Here is a 21,004-nt window from a genome sequence, read left to right as displayed (position 1 = left end):
ACTCTACAACTTTACACTTCTAATAATTAAGGTAGCTTCTAACTTGTATACAATATGCTTTAGATCTAATGTAAAATGTCACTTACCTCACTGTAGATAACTGGTGCTAGGTCACATATCTCTCAACCTCATGAAATAACCTTGAAAGGCATCCTACATAAGGGGTGATCACCACTGCGCAGCCTGCTGCTTTATGGGAGAGCTCAGTGGGCTCGGGGGAGCTACTGATATTTATAGTGTAAAATGATTGACTCATAGTCAACCCCCCCTTTGTTGTATGTGCAGGTGTGCAGCCATGGCAGTTCTAGTTACATCTAGTTCCAGCTCAGGCTGGCATCATCAGCTCCTGAGAAGACATGGCTTAGATTACCTTCCTGAGAAGACTTGGCCTAGCACAGTTTCTCAAGGTCTACACAGCAGGGCTGACTCCAGTCAGGTCTCCTTGTCCGTGAAGGCTGAACCAAAATGCTGTTCAGTTGGTCATGGTGGGTGCATCCATCACACTCCACCCTGTGATGACGGTCAATTCGCTTTGCTTCACAGAGTGGTGGTACAGCCATCTCTTGCCTCTGTGCTATAAATACGAGGCAGTAATAGCATCATGTTGTCTACTGGAGGGTTAAGTGACAAATAAAAAAAAAATAGAAAGTTGATTATAAGATAGGTCCATACAATCAGTAGCAAGATACTGTGTATGTTTTATAATGAGATACACCGATTGGTCCAAAACCCAGACTCATATATATAAAAAGACAGTAACAGCAAAACAAACTATCAGGAAGGCAAACATTATTACTACTGGATGTAACCTGGCATTCAATACATCTGTTGCCATTGGAGACCATCATAGTAGGGTTTCCTACCAGTGATGTTCCCCATCTTTCTTCACTCTTCCTAGTATACAGAGAAGTATGTCTTCTCTATTGCGATGTACAGTTACTGCATTTTTGCTTTGTTGTTGTACTTTTTGTAATAAGGCCTGTAAGTCTTTATGTTTCAAGTAGCTTGTGAAACAGTGTCAAGTTCATTCCGATGAGAAAAGGTAAAATGTCTTGATACAGTGTATAGTTTTCCTTTAACAGTACGTATGAGGTCACTGGGGCTGTGCAATTGAAGTCACATCCAGTAATGTTTACAAAGTTATGAAGATACACATTTGATTGATTGATCACATTATGGGTAAGATTTCTATCAACAATTAAGTCTTTCCAAAGTGTTCTTACATGGATTAGTATATATGGACAGTTTTACCCTTTTCAGGGATCACACCAGGTTAAATATGACTTCTTCTTGTTCTGTACATTTATTAGTGTAGGGGTCCAGTCACAGAAATTTGTGGATACGTAGCTTGGTCAGTTGTGGGAATAATAGAATAGGAAGTAGGTTGATAGGTAGTAGCGGCAGTTGTTGGCATAGTGTGAGGTCAGGGAGTAGATGGCAGCATGCTTTTAGGGATAGTCCATTTTCACTCTCTCTCCCTTTATCTGTCCACAGGTGCACTGCTTCTATAGTTGTGTCATTAAAGAGGAAACTAATAATACAATTTGGGCATGAGGGACAGCCTACTTTGCTTTTTGATTGAGTTTGATTTATCTTCTTGATGATCATGTAGGTGTTTTCCTTTGAATAATTTGTCACATTACATTCAATAGAGATTCTTGTCACCTAGTGTAACAGAAATAAGGTGATTCTTACTTGCTTTTACAATTGTCATTGTTAGGTTTTTTATTGGTTCCCCCAATATTCCTGTACTTCCATCAATTTTAAACATGGATGATGCAGAATGTACTACAGTTACCATATTGTTTCGCACAAATAAAAGAAGTGAGGGCCTCCACCCGGTGCACCGGGCTTGTCGAGGTGTAAACCGGATCTGGTCCATCTTGATGATAATTTGAGAAGGATGAATATTCCTCTGATGATCAATCCTATCTCCAAGAGAGGCATTCCTGTCTCATTTCCAGTACTGTTACTGGAAAGGGAGAATAACACAAGTCTTGGCAGGATCACTCTGGACTGCTTACATCTTTTAGTAGCCAGGATAGATCTACCTAGCAGTCTTCGCAGACAGCTTGGTCCTATGAAGTGAATCTTGAGATGGAATGCAGAAAAATATTTAAATTCTAGAGGTCTTCTGCAATCTTAACAGCCTCAAAACACAAGGGGAGAAGTGCCATGCCTTTTACATCCAGCCTACAAAGGATTCTTACACAGTTAATGACTGTCTGGCACAGACAGTAAATGGCATGCTTCTCAATATGATTGATCCAAGTAGTTTGGAAAAATACCTGGGACTACATGTAGAGGCCGTGGGTTAGAATATCTAAGCCAAAAGTACTAGAAAAACAACAAATGGTTAAAGCAGATCGGGCAGGCTTTGTTGAAGTTGTTTCAGAAAGTGGACATCTTGAACAGATACACTATCTCATGATTGATTTACTTAGCAGACCAAGCCAGTGTGAAAGCCACATGCCCACAAGACCCTTGGTCTGGCAATTCACGCGGCCATCAAGGATTGGTTACATCTGCCTGCATGTATCTGTGATGCCATCCTGTATTCCAGCACTTGGTGTGGAGGGCTGGGTATTACCAGGCTCTCTGGATGGATTCCTAGTGTGCAGGCCCATAGACTGTAAGGAATCACACAGTCATTGGATGATGCTGTAAGATCTGTTGTCTGGCAAGAAGGTATAGAGCAGGCGTCCTCAAACTTTTTAAACAGGGGGCTGGCGTGCGGATGAAGTGGCAGGCAGTCATCTGCGGCTGCTTGGTTTCCCCTCCCCAACCCCCGGCAGGGGAGGCGGGGGGTTCTGTAAATACCGGGGGCTAGATTGAGGACCCCGGGGGGTCCGTATCCGGCCCGCGGGCCGTAGTTTGAGGACCCCTGGTGTAGAGAAAGAGTCTGAAAAACTATAGATTATGGCAGGTGGTGATAAAGAGAAAATGCCATCTACTTGGGACCCCTGAGCAGTCATGTCAATCTCAGAAGCTGTGGGCAGTGGGGAACCAGTCTTGGAATGGGAGATGTCTGCTCTGAAGGTCATCTTTCTGAGACCCTGTGACTGGTGAAAGCAGGAATTTTTGAATTGGACCAAGTTGCCATCCCAAGGCCATGGGATTACCAACTTTGACAAGGATAAAATTAGTAATAACTGGATTTAATATTATAGGGATATTCCTCACAGAAAGCTCATCACCGAATTACAATTAAGAGCTAAAGTCTACCCCACAAGAGAGCTTTTGGCAAGAGGTAAGGCAGGACACACTAATTAAAAACGGCATTGTCAAGCAGAGAGTGAGACATTTTCCATATTGGATATTGCGCTGTGGTTCAAGGTGCTAGAGTAAAGAGACACAACCACCTTGGCAGAGGAAGCTAAAAAGAAAGAACGGGTAATATTTCAGGAGCCAATTTTAAAAGACCATCAAAATTCATTATGTAAACTTGACATGATGCTTGTCAAGAGAGGTCAGGCTTCTGTGATGGACTTAACTGTTAGATATGAGAGTAAACCATCATCACTGCTGATGCAGTGGCTGAGAAAGTTAGGGAGATATCAACATCTTAAGGAGCAAATCCAGGAGGTGACAAATGCCAGTAATATAAAACTCATTTGATTTCCTGGATGGATTGAGAGCCGCCCTGAGGAGAAGGACTTGGGAGTACTGGTGGATGAAAAGTCAGACATGAGTCAGCAATGTGTGCTCGTATCCCAGAAAGCCAACTGTGTCCCAGACTGCATCAAAAGCAGCATGGCCAGCAGGTCAAGGGAGGTGATTCTGCTCCTCTGCTCTCGTGAGAGCCCACCTGCAGTACTGCATCCAGCTCTGGGGCCCCCACATAAGAAGGACATGGACCTGTTGGAGCAGGTCCACAGAGGGGCCATGAAGATGATCAGAGGGATGGAGCACCTCTCCTATGAAGACAGGCTGAGAGAGCTGGGGTTGTTCGGCCTAGAGAAGAAGAGAAAGCTCCAGGAAGACCTTATTGGAGCCTTTCAGTACTTACTGGGGGGTTGTAAGAAAGATGGGGACAGACTTTAGCAGGGCCTGTTGCAATAGGACAAAAGGCAATGGTCTTAAACTGAAACAGGGTAGATATAAGGAAGAAATGTCTTATGATGAGGGTGGCGAAACACTGGACCAGGTTGCCCAGAGAGATGGTAGATGCCCATCCCTGGAACCATTCAGGATCACATTGGTCAGGGCTCTGAGCAACCTGATGTAGTTGAAGGTATCCCTGCCCATGGCAGGGGGAGTTGGGCTAGATCTTTTAAGGTCCCTTCCAACCCAAAATATTCTTTGATTCGTATAGGTGCCCAAGGGAAGTGGTATGAGGGCAATTACAGACTGCCAGCACAATTAGGACTCTCACGTTCCTAGCAAGAAAAGGTTGTCCATTGTCTTTCAAATTGGGCTTTATTTACATCTGTGGACTTTTTACATATATTTGTGAGCCAAGCAAGCATTATTGTAAAATAGTAATTGACTGTAAATAAACTGATTTTTTTCTTTTGTTGCTTTCTTTCAACCTTATCTTCTAACATTTGCATTTCCCTTTCCTTGCATTCCTTATACTGACAGGCTGCTTCCAAACATGTTTCCAATGTTTTGCATATTATTTCCTCTTCTTTACCATCTCTCATTTTCCCATTAGTGAGGTTTAACTGTTCCTCTATCTTATTCCAATTATCCCAGTTTTCACATGCCCAATATTCCAAAAATTTCAGCAAAGGGCTAATCCCATGCCTCCATAAGTAGTCAGTGATTGAGCCCGCCCTAATGCTGACTATGCCAATCCTTGTTGCAGGTGAATTATTAAGAGAAGTTGTGGGGTTAACCAGTTTTATTAAACAATGATTATATTATGAGCAAACAATAGTTATTAAACAATGATTATTTAAATGGAATTAAATAGTAATTAAATGGTAATCAAACAGCAGTCAGACACTTCATGACCTACTACAATTCTAATAATTAAGCTAGTTTGTATACAGTATGCTTTAGATCTTGTATAAAATGTCTTACTTCATTGTAGATAAGACATGCTGGGTAAGGAGTCTCTTGACCTTGAGGAGTAACCTTGAGAGGCGTCCTGCCTAAGGGGAGATCACCGCTGTGCAGCCCACTGCCTTATAGGAGAGCTTAATGGACTCAGGGTTGGGGGGGATGGGGGAGCTATGGATATTTGTAGCATAAAGTGATTGACTGGTAGTCACACTCCCCTCCAGTGAGGGTGTGCAGCTGTGGCAATTTTATTTTCGTATAGTTCCAGCTCAGGCTGGCACCATCAGCTCCTGAGAAGACATGGCCTAGCACAATTTCTCAAGGTCTGCACAGCAGGACTGACTGTAGTCAGGTCTCCTTGTCCGTGAAGACTAAACCAAAATGCTGTTAGCTTGGTCAGTGTGGGTGCCTCTGTCACAGGGCTTACCTTCCATTTCAGTAAACATGCAGTAAATACAGTTCTGGCAGCTTCTTCTGTGAGGAGATGAACTGTATCATGAGCATTGCATTTTTAAGACATGAGAAACAGCATAGTGGAAGAAAGTCCCCTATAATAATTTCCATTAAAATTTTATTTGGAAATGGTGAGGTTATATTTCCAGAAAGTTTATGGGGAGCTAGAATCGCAGTTGTAATGCCTGTTCTTTAGGCAGTTCGCTGCATTACAGCTTGCTTTTCTAGACAGCCAGATTTTGCTGGATCTTCTGCTGAAATAAATGAATTATTCTTAACTGGATCTTGCTTTAGTTGTCAGTAACGCCATAGAGTCCTACCTTCAGTAATATTCGCGGAGACCTGGTCATTACTATACTTGTTCAACATTTGGAAGTGTGAGTAGAGCACTGTTCAGTGTACCAGAGGTAACTAATAAAACTGGTTCTGGTGACTTTGCAGTGAGTGTCAGATGCTTCAGCTAATGTAGTGAGTAGTTGATATCTTTGGTAATGTCATGCAGCTTATATGGTGTCTTCACTATATGGTTACATGAACTAGCTAAAATAAAACTGGATCAGATATGTCTGCACATAATGTGCTTGTTTGTTCTGATTGCAGTGCCAGCATACAGCAAAAAGAAATGTTCAAAATAGAAGATACTATTCACTTGAGTTGCTTTCTTGCAGGGCTTTTAATTAGTGACACATTTAAATGTCAGCTGAACTACTGAACTTTGGTATGACATTGAGTGATAAATAACATCAGAAGTTATGATACAGACATTAAAAATACAGCATGGGGTTCCTCCCTGTTCTGGAGCTCTATTAATAAGTGAAAAAAGTTATTTAACTGTTCTATGCTAAGAGTTTTTCCTGCCGAAAAACTAAGATAAGCCCTAATTTCCTAAGTTAAAGCTGATAACAGCCTCTGAAAGAAGCAGTCCTGCTTCCTGCACACTCCTTGTCCCCATGTTGACACAAGACTTTGCCTGCAATGAACCTGGTTGGGGGAAGTAATTGAGGTTAAAGGAGGCAAAGAAAGATGACTAGTTTTCATCTGGATCCGCCCCACAGTCAAGCTGCCAGTGTGGTTGAACAGACACTTGAGCTGATAAGGGAAGAGACAGTGGAGGTGGGAACTAGAGATCACAAAGCAGAGCTGCTTTTTGTTACACCAGTAGTGGTATGAATAGTATTCAGGTCTCCGTGCCTGTTCAGTGTGCTGTCTTTTGAATTTTGTTAAGTTCTTGGGGAGCATGGGCTGGAGTACACATGGGAAACGCTAATTATTGTTTATTAATTGTAAATCGCTTCATAGCAAGATGATCTTCCTATATGCAACTGCAAGTTTGTGTGGCGTAATTAACTTCAGGGAAATATGAATTATTCTAATATTAGCCAAGAAAAATTAAGTGGATTTCTGGTTCTTCAAGATGAGCGCCCATTGTGTTCAGTAAAGCCCTAACTTCCTCTGTTATTTATGCCTTACTTACCAAGATGGAAGACAAGAACAGCCATCTGCTGTAATAAATGGTAAGAACTGTTTACTTTGTTTATTGTCCTTTATATTGGTATGCTTTTTGAAAAATACTATGTCTGAATGATAAAGAGGGCTACTTGCATACCTTGCTCTGGCTGCTGTGCTCTGGAAGCAGGTGGCGCTCTTCAGAGGGAGAGAAGATGTTTATTTCCAGTCATTTTTGTTTAATCAGTCTCATGCAGCAGTTTTCAGTTTTCTGTTTAAAGAGGTATTTTGTTCTCATTCATTAGAGGGTGTTCTAATAAAACACTGCTGTGAAGATGGAAACCATTTGGTGTCTTCTGATGGGGCAGTTCTGCTTTGAGGCTCTGCCCAACTCATTCCTGCCAACAGATTCCTGCTATGCCTGTGCACAGATAATTTTCTAAAAGCCTTTGAAAAGCAGTAACAGAAACCATTCTGTGCAGTTCATTATTTTGACATTTTTCTCCTCCTTTAGGAGCTGGAGCCATGCATAGGGTGTATGCAGACTATCGCTAACATCAAGCTCGTCAAGAACTGCCAGGAGTCAAATGAAGGGGAATGCCAGCAATGCTACTGTCGTCCCATGTGGTGCCTCACCTGCATGGGCAAATGGTTTGCCAGTCGACAGGATCAGCAGCACCCAGAGACCTGGCTGTCAAGCCAAGTGCCTTGTCCAACTTGCCGAGCCAAATTTTGCATTTTAGATGTTTGCATAATACGATGAATAACACTTGGGTATGTTTTAACTTTTTTTAATTTGAATGTATTTCATAATGGGTTTGGTTGAAAGGCCTGTTAGATTTGTTTCTGAGACTTCATATTCTACAGGGGTACAGACTCCAAAGCTTTCTTTTACAGTGTTGAAAACAGGTGTAAACCTTTTCAGTTCCTCTCCACTTTTACCTCTTCCTTGGGATTTTATTCACCAGATGTCAGTTTTTGTAATTACTGGTATTTTTTAACCCGTATTTTGCTTTCTTACGTCTTGGATGGAACAAGGGTATCCCTCTATATTTTTCAGTACTATTCTCTTCTCAAGTTTTAATGTAGGTTAAATTCTTCCAATTTTTAAGTTTAACTTGGGTTTTGACTCTTCAGCAAAAGGGCTAACTGAGAAAATTACTTTGGTTAGACTTCATTGATACTTTTGGTTTTCTTTAATACATTTGTACAGTTCTTACTAATCTTTGCAAGTGTTCACCAAACTATACCAGTTGTATTCCTTCTCCTGGTCCCCTACACTTATGAAGGGGATAGGTTTCTGTAGGTTAAGGAATTTAATCCTTGAAGATGTAAAACTCCTATAGGGAGCTTTTATTCCATTAATCTGCCTCTAGCTTATTTTTTGATGGATGCATTTATTTCAAACAACAGCAGGATTCAGAAAAATACGCCATCTACCTACATGGTTATGCTATGCATCGTTAAATCTGTCGGTTTCCAGGAGCTACATTGCTTATTTCGATGCTTTTTAGGTGATGGGCTTTTTTTATACTTTTGGAGGGATTGCAGCAAACATCTGAACTATCTAAATACTCTGAAGGAATGCCCAGCTATTCCAAAGCCTGTAAGCTTTTCCTGAGGGGTAACCTTTCCACTGAAAGAGATGCCAGGATCACAAAGGTCTAAGTCGCCATGCTACATACCCGAAGAATAACCATCATTAACAAAAGTTTTTCAGGTTTGCAATTCAAAAACTGATCATAAGCAGTAGTCACTGTTTTAATATTCATAGGGTCTGATGCATACTTCTTGATCTGATCTGCATCAGAATAATTTGTAAATTACAATAAAAGCATTTCCATACATTTAAGAAAGCCCTACTCCTAAACCCAAATGCAGTGCTTAGTGTTTTAGCTATCCATCACACCCTTCAATGAACAGTTATTTGGCATACTGCTTGATGGAAATCCTTGAGCTGCTGGAGAATGTGTGAGTTGTTACACTGACCTGTACACAGCAGGGGCTGAGATGCAGGTATTTGCTTGCTTGGGTTGTCCACCTTAGAGGGGTCGTAACCTCAGGTAGACAGGTGGGTCAGATAGTGAGAGAAAGGAATGTTTTAACGCTTCGGTCTTACAGGAGAATAAAAGCCCTAATACCTCCTACCTGCATGATCAGATGGATCTTATCAGTAAATCACTACTGTAGGTGACATGTCAGTGATTACATGAAAATGTCTTGGTTACCATGACAGGCAACTGCTTTGAGCAGGAATAGGTGGCAGGATGTTAAAAACGGTAGAAGTACTGGAAGCACAACCATGAAAGATTAGAGGCTCAGCCTAGCTACAGGATGCTGAACTGCACTTAGAGCCAGCCAGCCAGAAAATGGTTACAAATGTGGCTGCAAGCCATGTTTTGGAGAGGGATAAGGAACTGAGAACAGATTTGACAGCGTCATTGGAGAACTAACATATATGTTCTATTGTTGGTGTTGAGTATTTTCTTTGTGGGGTTTTTTTAGTCATACACAAAAGTCCAAACTGTTTGGGTTTAAGGATGCTAATTGCTTGAGCATATCTCAGTTGTTACATATACATTTACTATGCAATTACCTATACTACCTATTAATAAGGGTGATTTTTCTGTTTTTCAGTACCTGTTGGTTTGGATTGTACAGACTGAAAATTTGACATTAAGACTGGTAGTATGGTTTTGTCACTTTTTCTCAAAAAAGATCTTAAGAGGTATGTCCCTCTTCAACTGAATAGGATTAAATTGAGTTCCTGAGTTTCAGACAGATTTGTTAACAAGTCTGAAAATGAATAAAAAATGAAGGAACTGATCAGTGATTGAATTTAAAATATTTTCCAGTACATCTGTGGGAAAGTTATTAGGAAGTCTGAAATGGCCTCTGCAGGATTTTTTGACCTTTGGAAGATTCTTCCAGGGCCCGGGTAGTGTCATCTGACATGCACCTCCTCACTACACAACAGCCTTTACAGATAAGTATTTTGTAACATTTACTTCTAGCAAGTTTGCATCATGTGTCACAGATAAGGTATGTGGTCCGGTCCTTGAAGTAGTTGCAGAAGAGAAGATAGGATTTTGGAGTTGTTTTGCCATTGACAGTCATTCAATTCCTACAGCTTTTTTCCTGTTTGGAATACAAATATTTATTGTAAAGATGTGTAAAGTTAAAATCACAAAGGCCTTGAGAAACTGAGATAATAGATACTTGTGGTTGCAGGTGGTTTTATACAAGAAAAGTAGTTCAGTTGCCAGTAGTATCTCATGTAGTAAGAGCTTTAGTCTCTTAATTGCTTGTGCAGTAGAGTTGTTCTTTACAGAAGTTTACTTTTAATTGATTGGAAGTTTTCATTTCAGTGGACCTTTGCTTTTATTCATCTTACTTCTTTTGCCAATATAACAGTATGACAAAGTAACAGTCATAAGTGTGTAATGCTCTTGCTTCCTTTAATGGTAGTGCTCTATCCACAGAAGTGCCTCTTAGAAAACTTAGTAATAATTACCAAAATAAAATAACAATTTATGTTAATAACAGTGCCTGGCTTAAATCCCTTAAAACAAGCATTTTTTTCCCCAAGTTTTAATTCTCAAAGTAACCTGGCATGCCTCCACAGTTTGTAAGCTTCTTAAAGGCTGTGTTAGAGAACCAACTTGTAAAAATGCATGTGATGTATTCTTCTTAGAGACAGTAGAAGGTGAAACTGTGACCTCTCCCACAGCACAGTCATGTGATATATTACTTGTCTTGAATAAATCACTGAACGTGAAAAGAACAGAGTACAAGAACAGGCATTTTTCTACATGATAGTTTCAGGTCATCACCTGAAGAACCACATGCACATATAGGGCTATTTCTAGAGAAGATCTCTCTCCATCTGCAGTAAAAAGAAATACATTACCTCCCATCCAATCTTGATATGTTTCTTAAACATAAGGATAGGGTTTAGAATCAGCCTTTTTACAGCATTTTTCTAAGAAAAAAATGAACTAAGTAATGTGATGCGCTAAAATACTTAAAGAATTTTCTTGAATTACTAGTCATTTAGTGTTGCTTTTTCAGCTGTGTGTATGCTTTTCCACGTCACTGAATTCCACATCACATTGTGGGTAGGCAATGTTAGTAGTCTGAAGTATGTTATATAAATGTAATGTCATTACAATACGACAATCTATATGTGGGTGCACAGTGTCAGTATAAATACCCCATATGTGTGTATACATGTATAGCCCAACTTTCCCTGTGTGCTGCAGCTGAACAGATGTTTCTGAAAACATGGGCTGTGGCTATATTATTTATTTGCACAGTTGTGCTCTTTCTGTAATTGTAGCATTCCGGAAAATAGTAGCAAAACTTGTTACATATATGTTGATTTTTTAGGTTAACATACTTCGCTGACCCAAAAAAGGCATTTTGTCCAAGCAGGATTTGGTTTGGATCCATGATATGAATGCAGTTGTTTGCCATGAGGTTTGCTATAGCTTGAAACCAAAATACCAGGTTATTATGTGATCTCTTCAGTATGAGTATTTTTATTGTGTTGAAAATTGATAGACTGCAGCTATGTACCATTCTAGTCAGGTTAAACCTCAACAAGACATAACTAACTAAAGTTCTGAGTGCCATTTCTAATGAAATTTTGACTTTGAGATACAAATATTCAAGCTCTTACATGCATTGCAAGCATTTTCTTCCAAAGATACACTGCAGGGTTGGTTATTTGTGGTTGGTTGTTGGTTTTTTTTTACCTGGATAGCTTACCTATTTTTAAATGGACAGTATTACTTGGATAGGCTTTAAGGAAAAGGCTTAATGAATACGTGTGGTTAATCTTAAAATTCTCTGAAGAGCTGAATAAAAATACAATTGATTTTATATAAGACTTCTGGTTTTCATTTTGAAGTTATGTTTACCAGTAAAAATTTTATGTGGGTAGAATGCAGTCTGACTTACCAGAATTTAGCTTAGAATGTATGAATACAATGAGGACTTAAATTCTTCTGAAGGTGCACCTGATAATTCCTTCTTTGATGAATTTTCCTACTGTAACCTGAACGCAGAGTGTTGCACAAATGAAAGGAGGTGTGTAAAAAATTGATGTATGTATCCCAGGAAAAAAAGATACTTTCCCTAACTAGCAGGGGGAGGGATTGACACTGGATGTCATGAAATCAGCAGGGGTGATGACTAGAAATTTGTCTTTCCAGGGGAGCGGTGGCCTATAGCGGTGAGATATCCTGTATAAAACAACTTTTTTATTGTGGCCTTGCTTCGATGCACTGACAAGCGCCAGGCTACAGAAGGCAGTGCATTTCAGTAGCAGGATGAGATGTGGGGGACATTTCTCCAGCGTAAGTTGTGGAGCCTGTCGACTCCCCTTGCTGAGCTCATTCACCTCACATCTAGCAGGAGCCTGGCTCGGCCAAAACCGAATCCTCGGCTAACGAGTGAGGTAATCGGTGGGCGGGGCGGGCCTGGGGGTCCAGCCGCCGGGGAGGCTGCGAGGGAAGCGGTGCCCTCGGCCTGAGGGAAGCTGCGCCCCGCCGCCTCACAGCAGCGTGGGCTGAAGGACGCGCCTTGCCCGTGTAAAGCCCGCTCCCGCTGCCGGCCCGCAGCACGGCCCCAACGGTGCCCCAGCACCCACCGGAGCTGGTGCGCGTGCGCCGGGGCAGCCCCGCCCGGCAGGAACGGCGCGCGTGCGCGCTGCCTCAGGCGGCGGGCGCAGCCATGTTGGGCGGGCAGCGGCGGCTGGCTCGCCTCAGCCATGTTCGGAGGGCAGCGGGGCCCGCGGCGCCGGGGCGGCGGCGGGGAGCCGGGCGAGTTGCGCAGGTGGGAGCTACTGCGGGGGGCCGGGGCGTGAGGGGCATTGCTCCCTCAGGGCGGCGGTAGAGCTCCCGGCGCTCTGCAGTGTGGGCGGGTGGGCGTGTGGCGTCTGTGGGTGGGGGTAGGCGGTGCGGCCGCGGGGTGGGCTGCGTTCGCCTTCCCCGGCCTGCAGCCCGGCCCCCCTCGGTAGCCGGGGTGGTGGTGGGGGGAAGCAGGTGCTAGCAGCTCGCCGTCCTCCACCGAGCGTCTTCAGCCCCTCGCTGAGGGCATGTCTCTTGCGGGGGGCTCTTTTGGTCCTGCGGTCTTGCGGTGGGAGGGAGCTGGGTCGGGGCAGACGGGCTAGGGTAGGGCGGACCCTGAGGTGGGCAGCGACTGCACGGCACGGCAGGTGAAGAAATACTGGAGTGTTTCTAAAAGGCATACTTTTCGGTTACCGTATTTCCTCAAATAGTGTTGTCCCTAAGGTATGCTAGGTGGTGTGCCTTCCCGGTCTTTTTCAAGTCTTTTGAGTAGTTGTTGTCGAGGGTGATTGGAGAAAAGTTTTATCCACTCGCTACCTTTGCAAAAATGGAATGTGATGTGTTGAAAGTGTCTGTTTGCCTAGATGCACGATTTGGAGTGAGCTATTTGTGCTGTGTGTTAGTAACTTTGAGGCCTCTGGGAGCAGGAAACTCCCAAAGCCAGTCAGGGTGGAGGAGGAAGGGGAAGAAAATGGGTTGTTAATGCAGGATTAAAATAGCAGAAGCCTTCCTTCCCTCTCGCTTGTTGAGTTAAAAAGTGATCTCACACACGCAGAATGTGTGTTTGCTGTTTACTCTCACGTACAGAACAACAGCATGTTTACAGTGTAGAGTCTGCAATATGGGATCATTCTCTCAGGCTGGTGGTGGTGCATCTGCAGGTGTGGTCCTTAGCCCGGAAGCCAGGCCTGATGTTAGAACATTCTGTGATGGTGTTTTGATTAGTAACCTATCATTTAAGATGCCAAAGCCGCCAAAACTTGAGGAGGAAAATGTAGATAACTCCTTGTCCCCTGCTTACTTGTGAGGACTCCACAGCAGTGTCTGGTAAAGAATTTCCTGTGTAAAAGTATTCCCATGTAAACATTTGACCTACTTCTCCTTAGACATGCTGGTTTCTTATGTTGAAGTGATGTTTCTGTATTTGCCTCTTCCACAAGTTTAGTAGCAGGTAGAATGGCATATAAATGTCAAATAATGCGTTGCTGACAGAAGACAGTCTATGAATGTTGGCACATATCAGCAGTTCCATAAGCACTGGTGACAGTCCTCTTGGGGTTTTTTTTCCCCCTTTTTGTTTGCAAATAGAAAGGGTATACTTTTGGCTATCTAAGTATTAATAGTTTATTTTAAAATTCTGATGTCTTATTTGGATTACTCGAAGATCTTTTCTCAGCAATTGCATTGTCTAACAACTTTAGTTAGACAAAGTTAGTGTTGCCTGAATGAGTAAATTGACACAAATAACATATCTGTATGCCAAATCTGCATTTTGTAAATATAGATGATGATACTCTTTTTGTCCATGTTTGTTTTGTATAGGCAATGTTCAGTGACTTCCAGTGACTTGATTTCTGATGAAAATTCTTGTGTTCTAGTTCTGTGCAACATCCATACTGCTGGCATCAAGTACAGGAATGTAGAAACTGGAATGATTCAGATTCTTTGGTGTTTGATGAATATCAGCGTAGACATTTAGACCAATGGCTGGAGAGGTAAGGAGTAAGTGCGGTTTGTTTTAAATGTTCACTTTGCTGCGCTCTTTTCTTTAGGATTCCGACAAAACCTTAGATGTGATTAGATGAAATGTTTAATACAGTAGTACAGAGTTAGCAGACAGTATCTGCATTGTGCAGGAGTAGACCATTCAGTTTGGCTAATTGAAATACATGCCATAATTTAGCAAGTATTCCATTTGAGAGAAATGGTACATGCTGAGGTAGTAGTTTAAGCCCTTTATTGCGGAGGTCTTCAGTGTTAGTGTAACATTCCATTAAAGCAATATGCTTTTATATAAAGGTGCATAAGCAAAGCATAAAAAGTTTAAGTGTGGGCCAAGCATGATGTTTGCCTCTTCACTTGACAGTATATTTGGTATATTTAGCTGTACTACAGTTTTTAGTAAATATTTTCTTTTCCTGTAGTCCAGTACTGAGAACATTCTGAGATGAGATCAAATTTTATAGGTAGGTAGTTTTAAGAGTATTTTGCTTTGCTTTTGGGTATTTTAGACTAACCACCTAAGGTGGAGGCAGGTTGAGATTGGTATCTTAATGTCTGACAGAAGTATGAAAAGTGAGTGCTTGGATATGTGCAGATAACTGGGTAGAATGTAAGTTAGAAAAGATTAAATATTTTACTGAATAAATATATAATTTATACATCTCTGGGTATTACATTGTACAAAGACTATTGTAATTTCTGTGGCATGTTTGATATTGCTTCAGTTAATAAATGAATCTTTTTGAGGAGCTTAGGAAAGCCTTTGTATTCAGGACTGTTTTCTGTCTTTGATACTATCATAAAAAATATTAACAGTATATTATGATTGTGAGTCGCATTGGATGTGCTAGCAGCATTTTGTGTTTCTCTTCTGCTGAGTAGATTCCTCCGTGGAATCTTTGTTGTGTGTTAAAATAATATTGGTGGCATAGATGGTAATTTTATCTATTCATGTGAAACAGTTTAGGGTAAGTATGACTATAAGCTAAATGTACTTCTGTATTGCTTATGTTAACTGTTAAGGCATTAATGTTGAAAGAAGTGGACAGACTAAAAGAAGGGAGTTTTCATCACTTCAGAATATTACAACATTATACAGTTTTCATTTATTATATTTTTTTAAGTTAATGAGGAACCTGATAAGTGTTTCTCTGCTCGGAGAGCACCAGTGATCCAACTGATTATTTAACTAAGAGATTCCTGACTCACTCTTTGGCTTTACATACTAGACTTTACATTCTTGAAATGATTATGTTGTGATATGACAGTGTCTGACAAAATGTTGTTTCTGCTCACACGATGGGCATTTTTCTATTTTTTGAGCGTCTCCCTGGTCCTTTACAAAGTCCTTTGCCAGTGACAGAGAGCAGCAACTAGATATGAGTTTGACTTCAAGTAATTTCATGAGTTGTGCCCTTTAATGGCATTGCAGTATTGAGAAGGTCCACGAGTAGTAGAGAGGTGGGTTCGCATTGGCTGAGCTGGGAGTATTTTAAGAGGTTGCCAGGTCTGTGTTCTGACATGAAATTCACTTCATGTCCATTTTCTTTCCTGGCAAAGTAAAACTGATAATCTTACATCACTGCTGAAGGTGACTTGGGCTGAAATGTTTTAATTTGTTTGACTTTGAACTGAAATAAGAGTAGGGGCATGCCCGTGATGTTATAGTTATGAAGCTGGTTTTGTCCACTACTGAAGATTCTGTTCATTAAAAATGTTCATCAATAAATGTTCATATTGAGTTACCGTTATTTTCCAGCTCACCAGAACATTCTAGGCCTCTTTCTAGTTACCCTGACTGGGAAAGTAGAATTGAAGAAGACAAAGCAATGAGAACATCTAAAAAAATTATGAAGTAAGTACTGAACAACTATTAACTATTGTTGCATAGCAATAGCCATCTGATGATCTCTGACTACTTTACATGTATTAATGAAGGTTTGAAATACAGTCAGGCTGTTGCATTTCAAGCCTGAAGGAATCCTTAAGGACATAGTAGCACTGAGAAGTCTTATCTCAAAAGCTACTTGTATGATCATTTCAGATTATCTTCTTCAGTTTAAATTGTACATTCATTAACATTTTCCATAGGAGAAAATAAAGGAATTGTGAAAGGAAAAATGAAAACCAACCACTGAGGCTTGGAGAGAGAAATGACTATTAGATTATTTAAGCTAGCTTCCTTTATTATTATGTCTTACTGAGTTTAAGCTTTTTTCATATTTGTATTAGGAGGTTACATACATATGCAATAATTATGTGCCATTTGGTTTGCTTGTAGGGCTAGCTATAAGCTTCTAGTAAGGCAGCTCTAGCACCAGTACCCTCAGGTGTATGTTTACTTGTTACAAACCTGAGCAATTGCATGAACTTGCAAAACTGCTCTTGCAGTGATTCATTTGGTTAGCACAACTTTCACTTGTGTAAACTAGTGAAGTAAGAGTTGTGCTTACTGTCTATCAGGGTAAGAACCCAAGCAGTTCTAGAGTACGTGTTCATATAACTTGCTGTGAAGCTATTAAGGTTCTTTTCAACCTAATTCTAATTCTTATTTTTAAGTTCTGTTTCAAGTGATTCTGCTAATCCAGCTGAAAGGGAAACCGATGAAGTGGTTCTGAGGAGAAGACAGAAACAGATCAACTTTGGAAAGAATACTCTTGCATATGACAGATATATTAAAGAAGTTCCAAAGTAAGTTGCACTATGTCGCACATTTCCAAATAAACTCTTACTTGTTCCTGGTGTGTGTGTAGATCGGCACACAGGTTTAGTTCTCTTAAAACTATATGAGCAGTAAATGAAGAAAACTTAAATTTATTTTTATCAAAGAGAAGCTAGGTATTTTCTGTATATGAGCAAATTTAGCGAAAATTTAAAGCTAAATGTTCCCTTTTTATATTGCTGTTACTATTAGCAAATATACTTTAAATAAATTCTGTATTAATCAGCTCCTTGTGATGCTTCTGGTGACTGTGCTGCTAGGTCAATGTGATGTTAATTGATACCAGAAAATGTCAGCTTTGAATGAGGACTGAATCAAGCCTTGCATTTAAGTGTTGAGAGAACAGTCTTAAGGGAGAACAGTCTTTAATAATTCATCAGTAACTAACAAATCAAAACCTGAAATTTTTTTTGTCATTCTTTGTCATTCCAGTTTGGGCTTCAGACAAGATTTCTTAGCCAGCCCCCTCTACTTACTGCAGAGCTGTCAAGATTCAGAAGCTAGTTTGTAGCAATGTGTGGATGTGTATTTGTGCTGTTGGGTTTTTTTGTGTTTCGTTTGTTTGTTTGTTTTGAGGGTTATTTTTTTAGAGGTGTTTTTCTAAATATGGCTTGCTGCTTACAGTTGCCAGCTTTCTATGGATTCTACCTGTTAGAGTCTGGGTGAAAATTGCCAGCCAAGTGCAGTGGACACTGCAAGCTTGTTGTTGAGCAAAACTTGAAAGATTAACTAGATGACTAAAAATCAACTACAGATACCATAAATGATCACAGATATCACACAATGACATGGTGTTGTGGTTTAACCCCAGCTGGCAACTAAGCACCATGCAGCCGTTCACTCACTTCCTCCACCATCCTGCCCCAGCAGGATGGGGAGGAGAATCGGGGAGGAAAATGTAAAGCTCATGGGTTGAGATAAGAGTTTAATAGTTGAAATGAAATAAAATAATAACTATTTTAATGAAAGGGGAGAGAGGAATAAAACCCAAAAGAAAAAACAAGCGATGCACAATACGGTTGCTCACTACGTGCCAACCAACACCCAGCCAGTCCCCATGCAGTGATCGGCAGGCTAACTCCACCCCAGTTTATATACTGGACATGATGCTCAATGGTTTGGAATAGCCCTTTGGCTCGTTTGGGTCAGCTGTCCTGGATCTGCTCCCTCCTGGCTTCTTGTGCACCTGCTTACTGGCAGAGCATGGGAAACTTGTAAAGTCCTTGGTTTAGAGTGAGCATTACTGAGCAACAACTAAAACATCAGTGTGTTATCCACATTATTTTTATACTAAATCCAAAACACAGCATTGTACCAGCTATTAAGTACAAAATTAACTCAATCCCAGCTGAAACCAGGACACACTGTCACATCTTCAGTTACACTTTTTTTTCTTCAAAGAGTCTGGGATTGCTTTGTGAATTGTCATTTTGTTGTCAGTGGTAGGACTGCAGCCAGTCTTACAGTGATGCCTGGCACTTGCATAGCTGTGCTGTGTTCAGTTAAATCACAGGTGGAAATCAGGAAAAGGTGAGAACAGTGTTCAGAAAAAACATGGGATAAACCTTAATAAAAAAAAAAAAGAAAAGTGTTTTGGGTTGCACTTTAATGGGGTAGTTTTTAATACTGTTCCTTAGCAGGGATCTGTTTATCTTAACTTAGAAAAAGTGTTATGGTATGTTGATCTGTAAAGCTGGTAGACGAAACCACTTAAGACCAAGGTACTTACTGTGATTTAAAACATTATTGTAATATACGTCCTGCCAGGCATAAAGCTGACTCTGATATAGTAGGACTATAAACGGGATTGTTCTGTGCTGTAGATACAATTTGAGTGAGCTCTCCAGTAGTAATCTGGTGGGCAGGATCTGGGTTTGAGATACCAGCTGAGAAAAAGTACTTCCAGCCATGAGATGATCCCAGACCCCATTGTTACAGTGTCTGCCCAGTGGAAACTCAGTGGAAAGGCATATCATTTACATTTTACGCAGAGAGTGGGGTACTTTGTTTTCTAAACTCCTAAGCGACAAATGCTATTTAGAATTCCAGCAATTCCTGTTGTAATAATGCATGGACAGTGGTGAAATAAAAGTTGACGTAAGATACTTGTGCATTGACCCCTGCCAGCAGCTAAGTACCCACACAGCTACTTGCTCCCTCCCTCTCCCCAGTGTGATGGGGAAAGAATAGGAAGAACAGTAGCAAGAAAACTGATGGATTGAGATAAGGGCAGTTTAATAGGTGAAGAAGGGGGGGGCGGGGAGCAAACGATGCAAATGCACTCAATCACTCTCACTGCCTGCTGCAAGCAGACTGGTGCCTTGACAGTCTCTGACCAGTGGCCGCTTTGGAAGACGCCTCCCCTTCTTCCTGTGCTCTTGTTTTTTATGCTAAGCATGATACTCTACAGTGTGGAATATATCTCTTTAGGTAACTTGAGTCAACTGTTCCAGCAGTTTGCCCTCTCAACTTCTTGTTCCCCCTGAACTTAGTGGCTGCAAGAAGGCACAGGGCAGAGTGGGGGAAAAAGAGGAGGCCTTGAAGCTGTGCAAGTACTGTTCAGCAATAGCCAAAAATTTGTGTGTTATCAGCAGTGTTTTAGCCATAAATCCCAAACACAGTACTGCTATGAATGAAGTTAACTCCATCCCAGCCAGACTCCGTACAAGGCTAAACACAAAGAAACTGCACCTGTCTCAGTAAAACTGAGACAGAAGTAGCTGGAGGCTAGGATACTGTCAAAGGAGTATCAGTTATGCTGCTTCTGTTTCATATTTGACCATGGGCAGTAGGGGTCAGGTTTTGACAGCTGTCAGATTGCTGGACTTGAAGAACCTCTGTCTGACTCAGCATGTTATTGTTAGTTGTTGCTAGAGTGGTCTGGTTTTGACAATGTTTTAGAACATAGGCATTTCAGTTAAGTGTTTAAAAATATGAAAATTTAATTTATTAGGCCACTGACGCCTGTGTGATCTGATAGACTGAGGGTTTTTTTTAAGAACAGAAATCATGTTCTGAAATAATAAATGTTACTTTGTATTTACAGGAATCAGCGAATACCAGGAGTGCATCCTAGAACTCCCAACAAATTTAAGAAGTACAGCCGCAGGTCCTGGGACCAGCAGATCAGGTTATGGAAGATAGCACTGCATGCCTGGGATCCTCCTACTGAAGAAACCTGGGATCTGCAGCCAGTGTGCGTATGGGTGAATTAAGTCGGCATGTGTCTCTAGCTATACAGGAGGACTCTCTGTTTCCTTTAGAGCATTCCTATCTGTATTTCCTTTAGAGAATTCCTAACTGGGAAGAAAAGAGGGGATCAGGCTTAGAAATGGAAGTCTCCTTGAATGCCTTGTTTCCCTTTTGAATTGTTAGTCTTCAAAATATTCCCATTATTTAGTCTAAATTCATCTTCAATACAGCGCTTTGGGGAGCAAGGTATTTGGTCTGTCTACATTAGTATGCTTCTTTCCTCTGGGTGTTTATGCTGGTGAGCACAAGGTGTAATTATTTTTCTAGAAAAGGATAGGCATAAGCAGAAATTCCATTATTGCTGTGCCTTGACATCAATAACCTTTCCATATTTCCTTTTTCTGATGTCAGTGGAACAGCCTTTCTCATGCAATAAAAATACGTTAGAGGGTTTGAGAAGTGTAAGAGTATTAAGAGATTTCTGTGCTCTGCAGGACAGTGGCAGCTATGTTCAAGATGGAATTTTCTTTATCTTTTCAGAACTTTGTATTTCTGTAACAAGGCTAGCTCTGCTAATTGACACCAGCTAAAACTTTGTAAGATTTGAACT

General features: G+C 41.0%; 1 protein-coding gene across 11 annotated transcripts in view; it reads left to right on the top strand.

The window, feature by feature from the left end:
• Positions 1 to 21,004, top strand: part of TMEM129 (transmembrane protein 129, E3 ubiquitin ligase) — a 33,888-nt gene that overhangs the window by 6,384 nt on the left and 6,500 nt on the right. The window contains exons 1-5 of one of the 11 annotated variants that reach the window (XR_013924065.1): positions 12,388 to 12,744; positions 14,357 to 14,473; positions 16,240 to 16,335; positions 17,040 to 17,171; positions 20,249 to 20,398. Coding sequence is in view for 3 of the 11 variants with exons in the window: in XM_080366899.1 (XP_080223025.1) it covers positions 7,421 to 7,669 (249 nt within the window). In the remaining 8 variants the exon portion in view is untranslated. The other 10 variants (XR_013924066.1, XR_013924067.1, XR_013924069.1 and 7 more) reach the window with 10 other exon arrangements.

This window comes from Falco punctatus (assembly GCF_963210335.1).
Source record: "Falco punctatus genome assembly, chromosome: 1".
NCBI classification, from domain to species: Eukaryota; Metazoa; Chordata; class Aves; order Falconiformes; family Falconidae; genus Falco; species Falco punctatus.
This window is presented reverse-complemented; position numbering and strand designations above follow the sequence as displayed.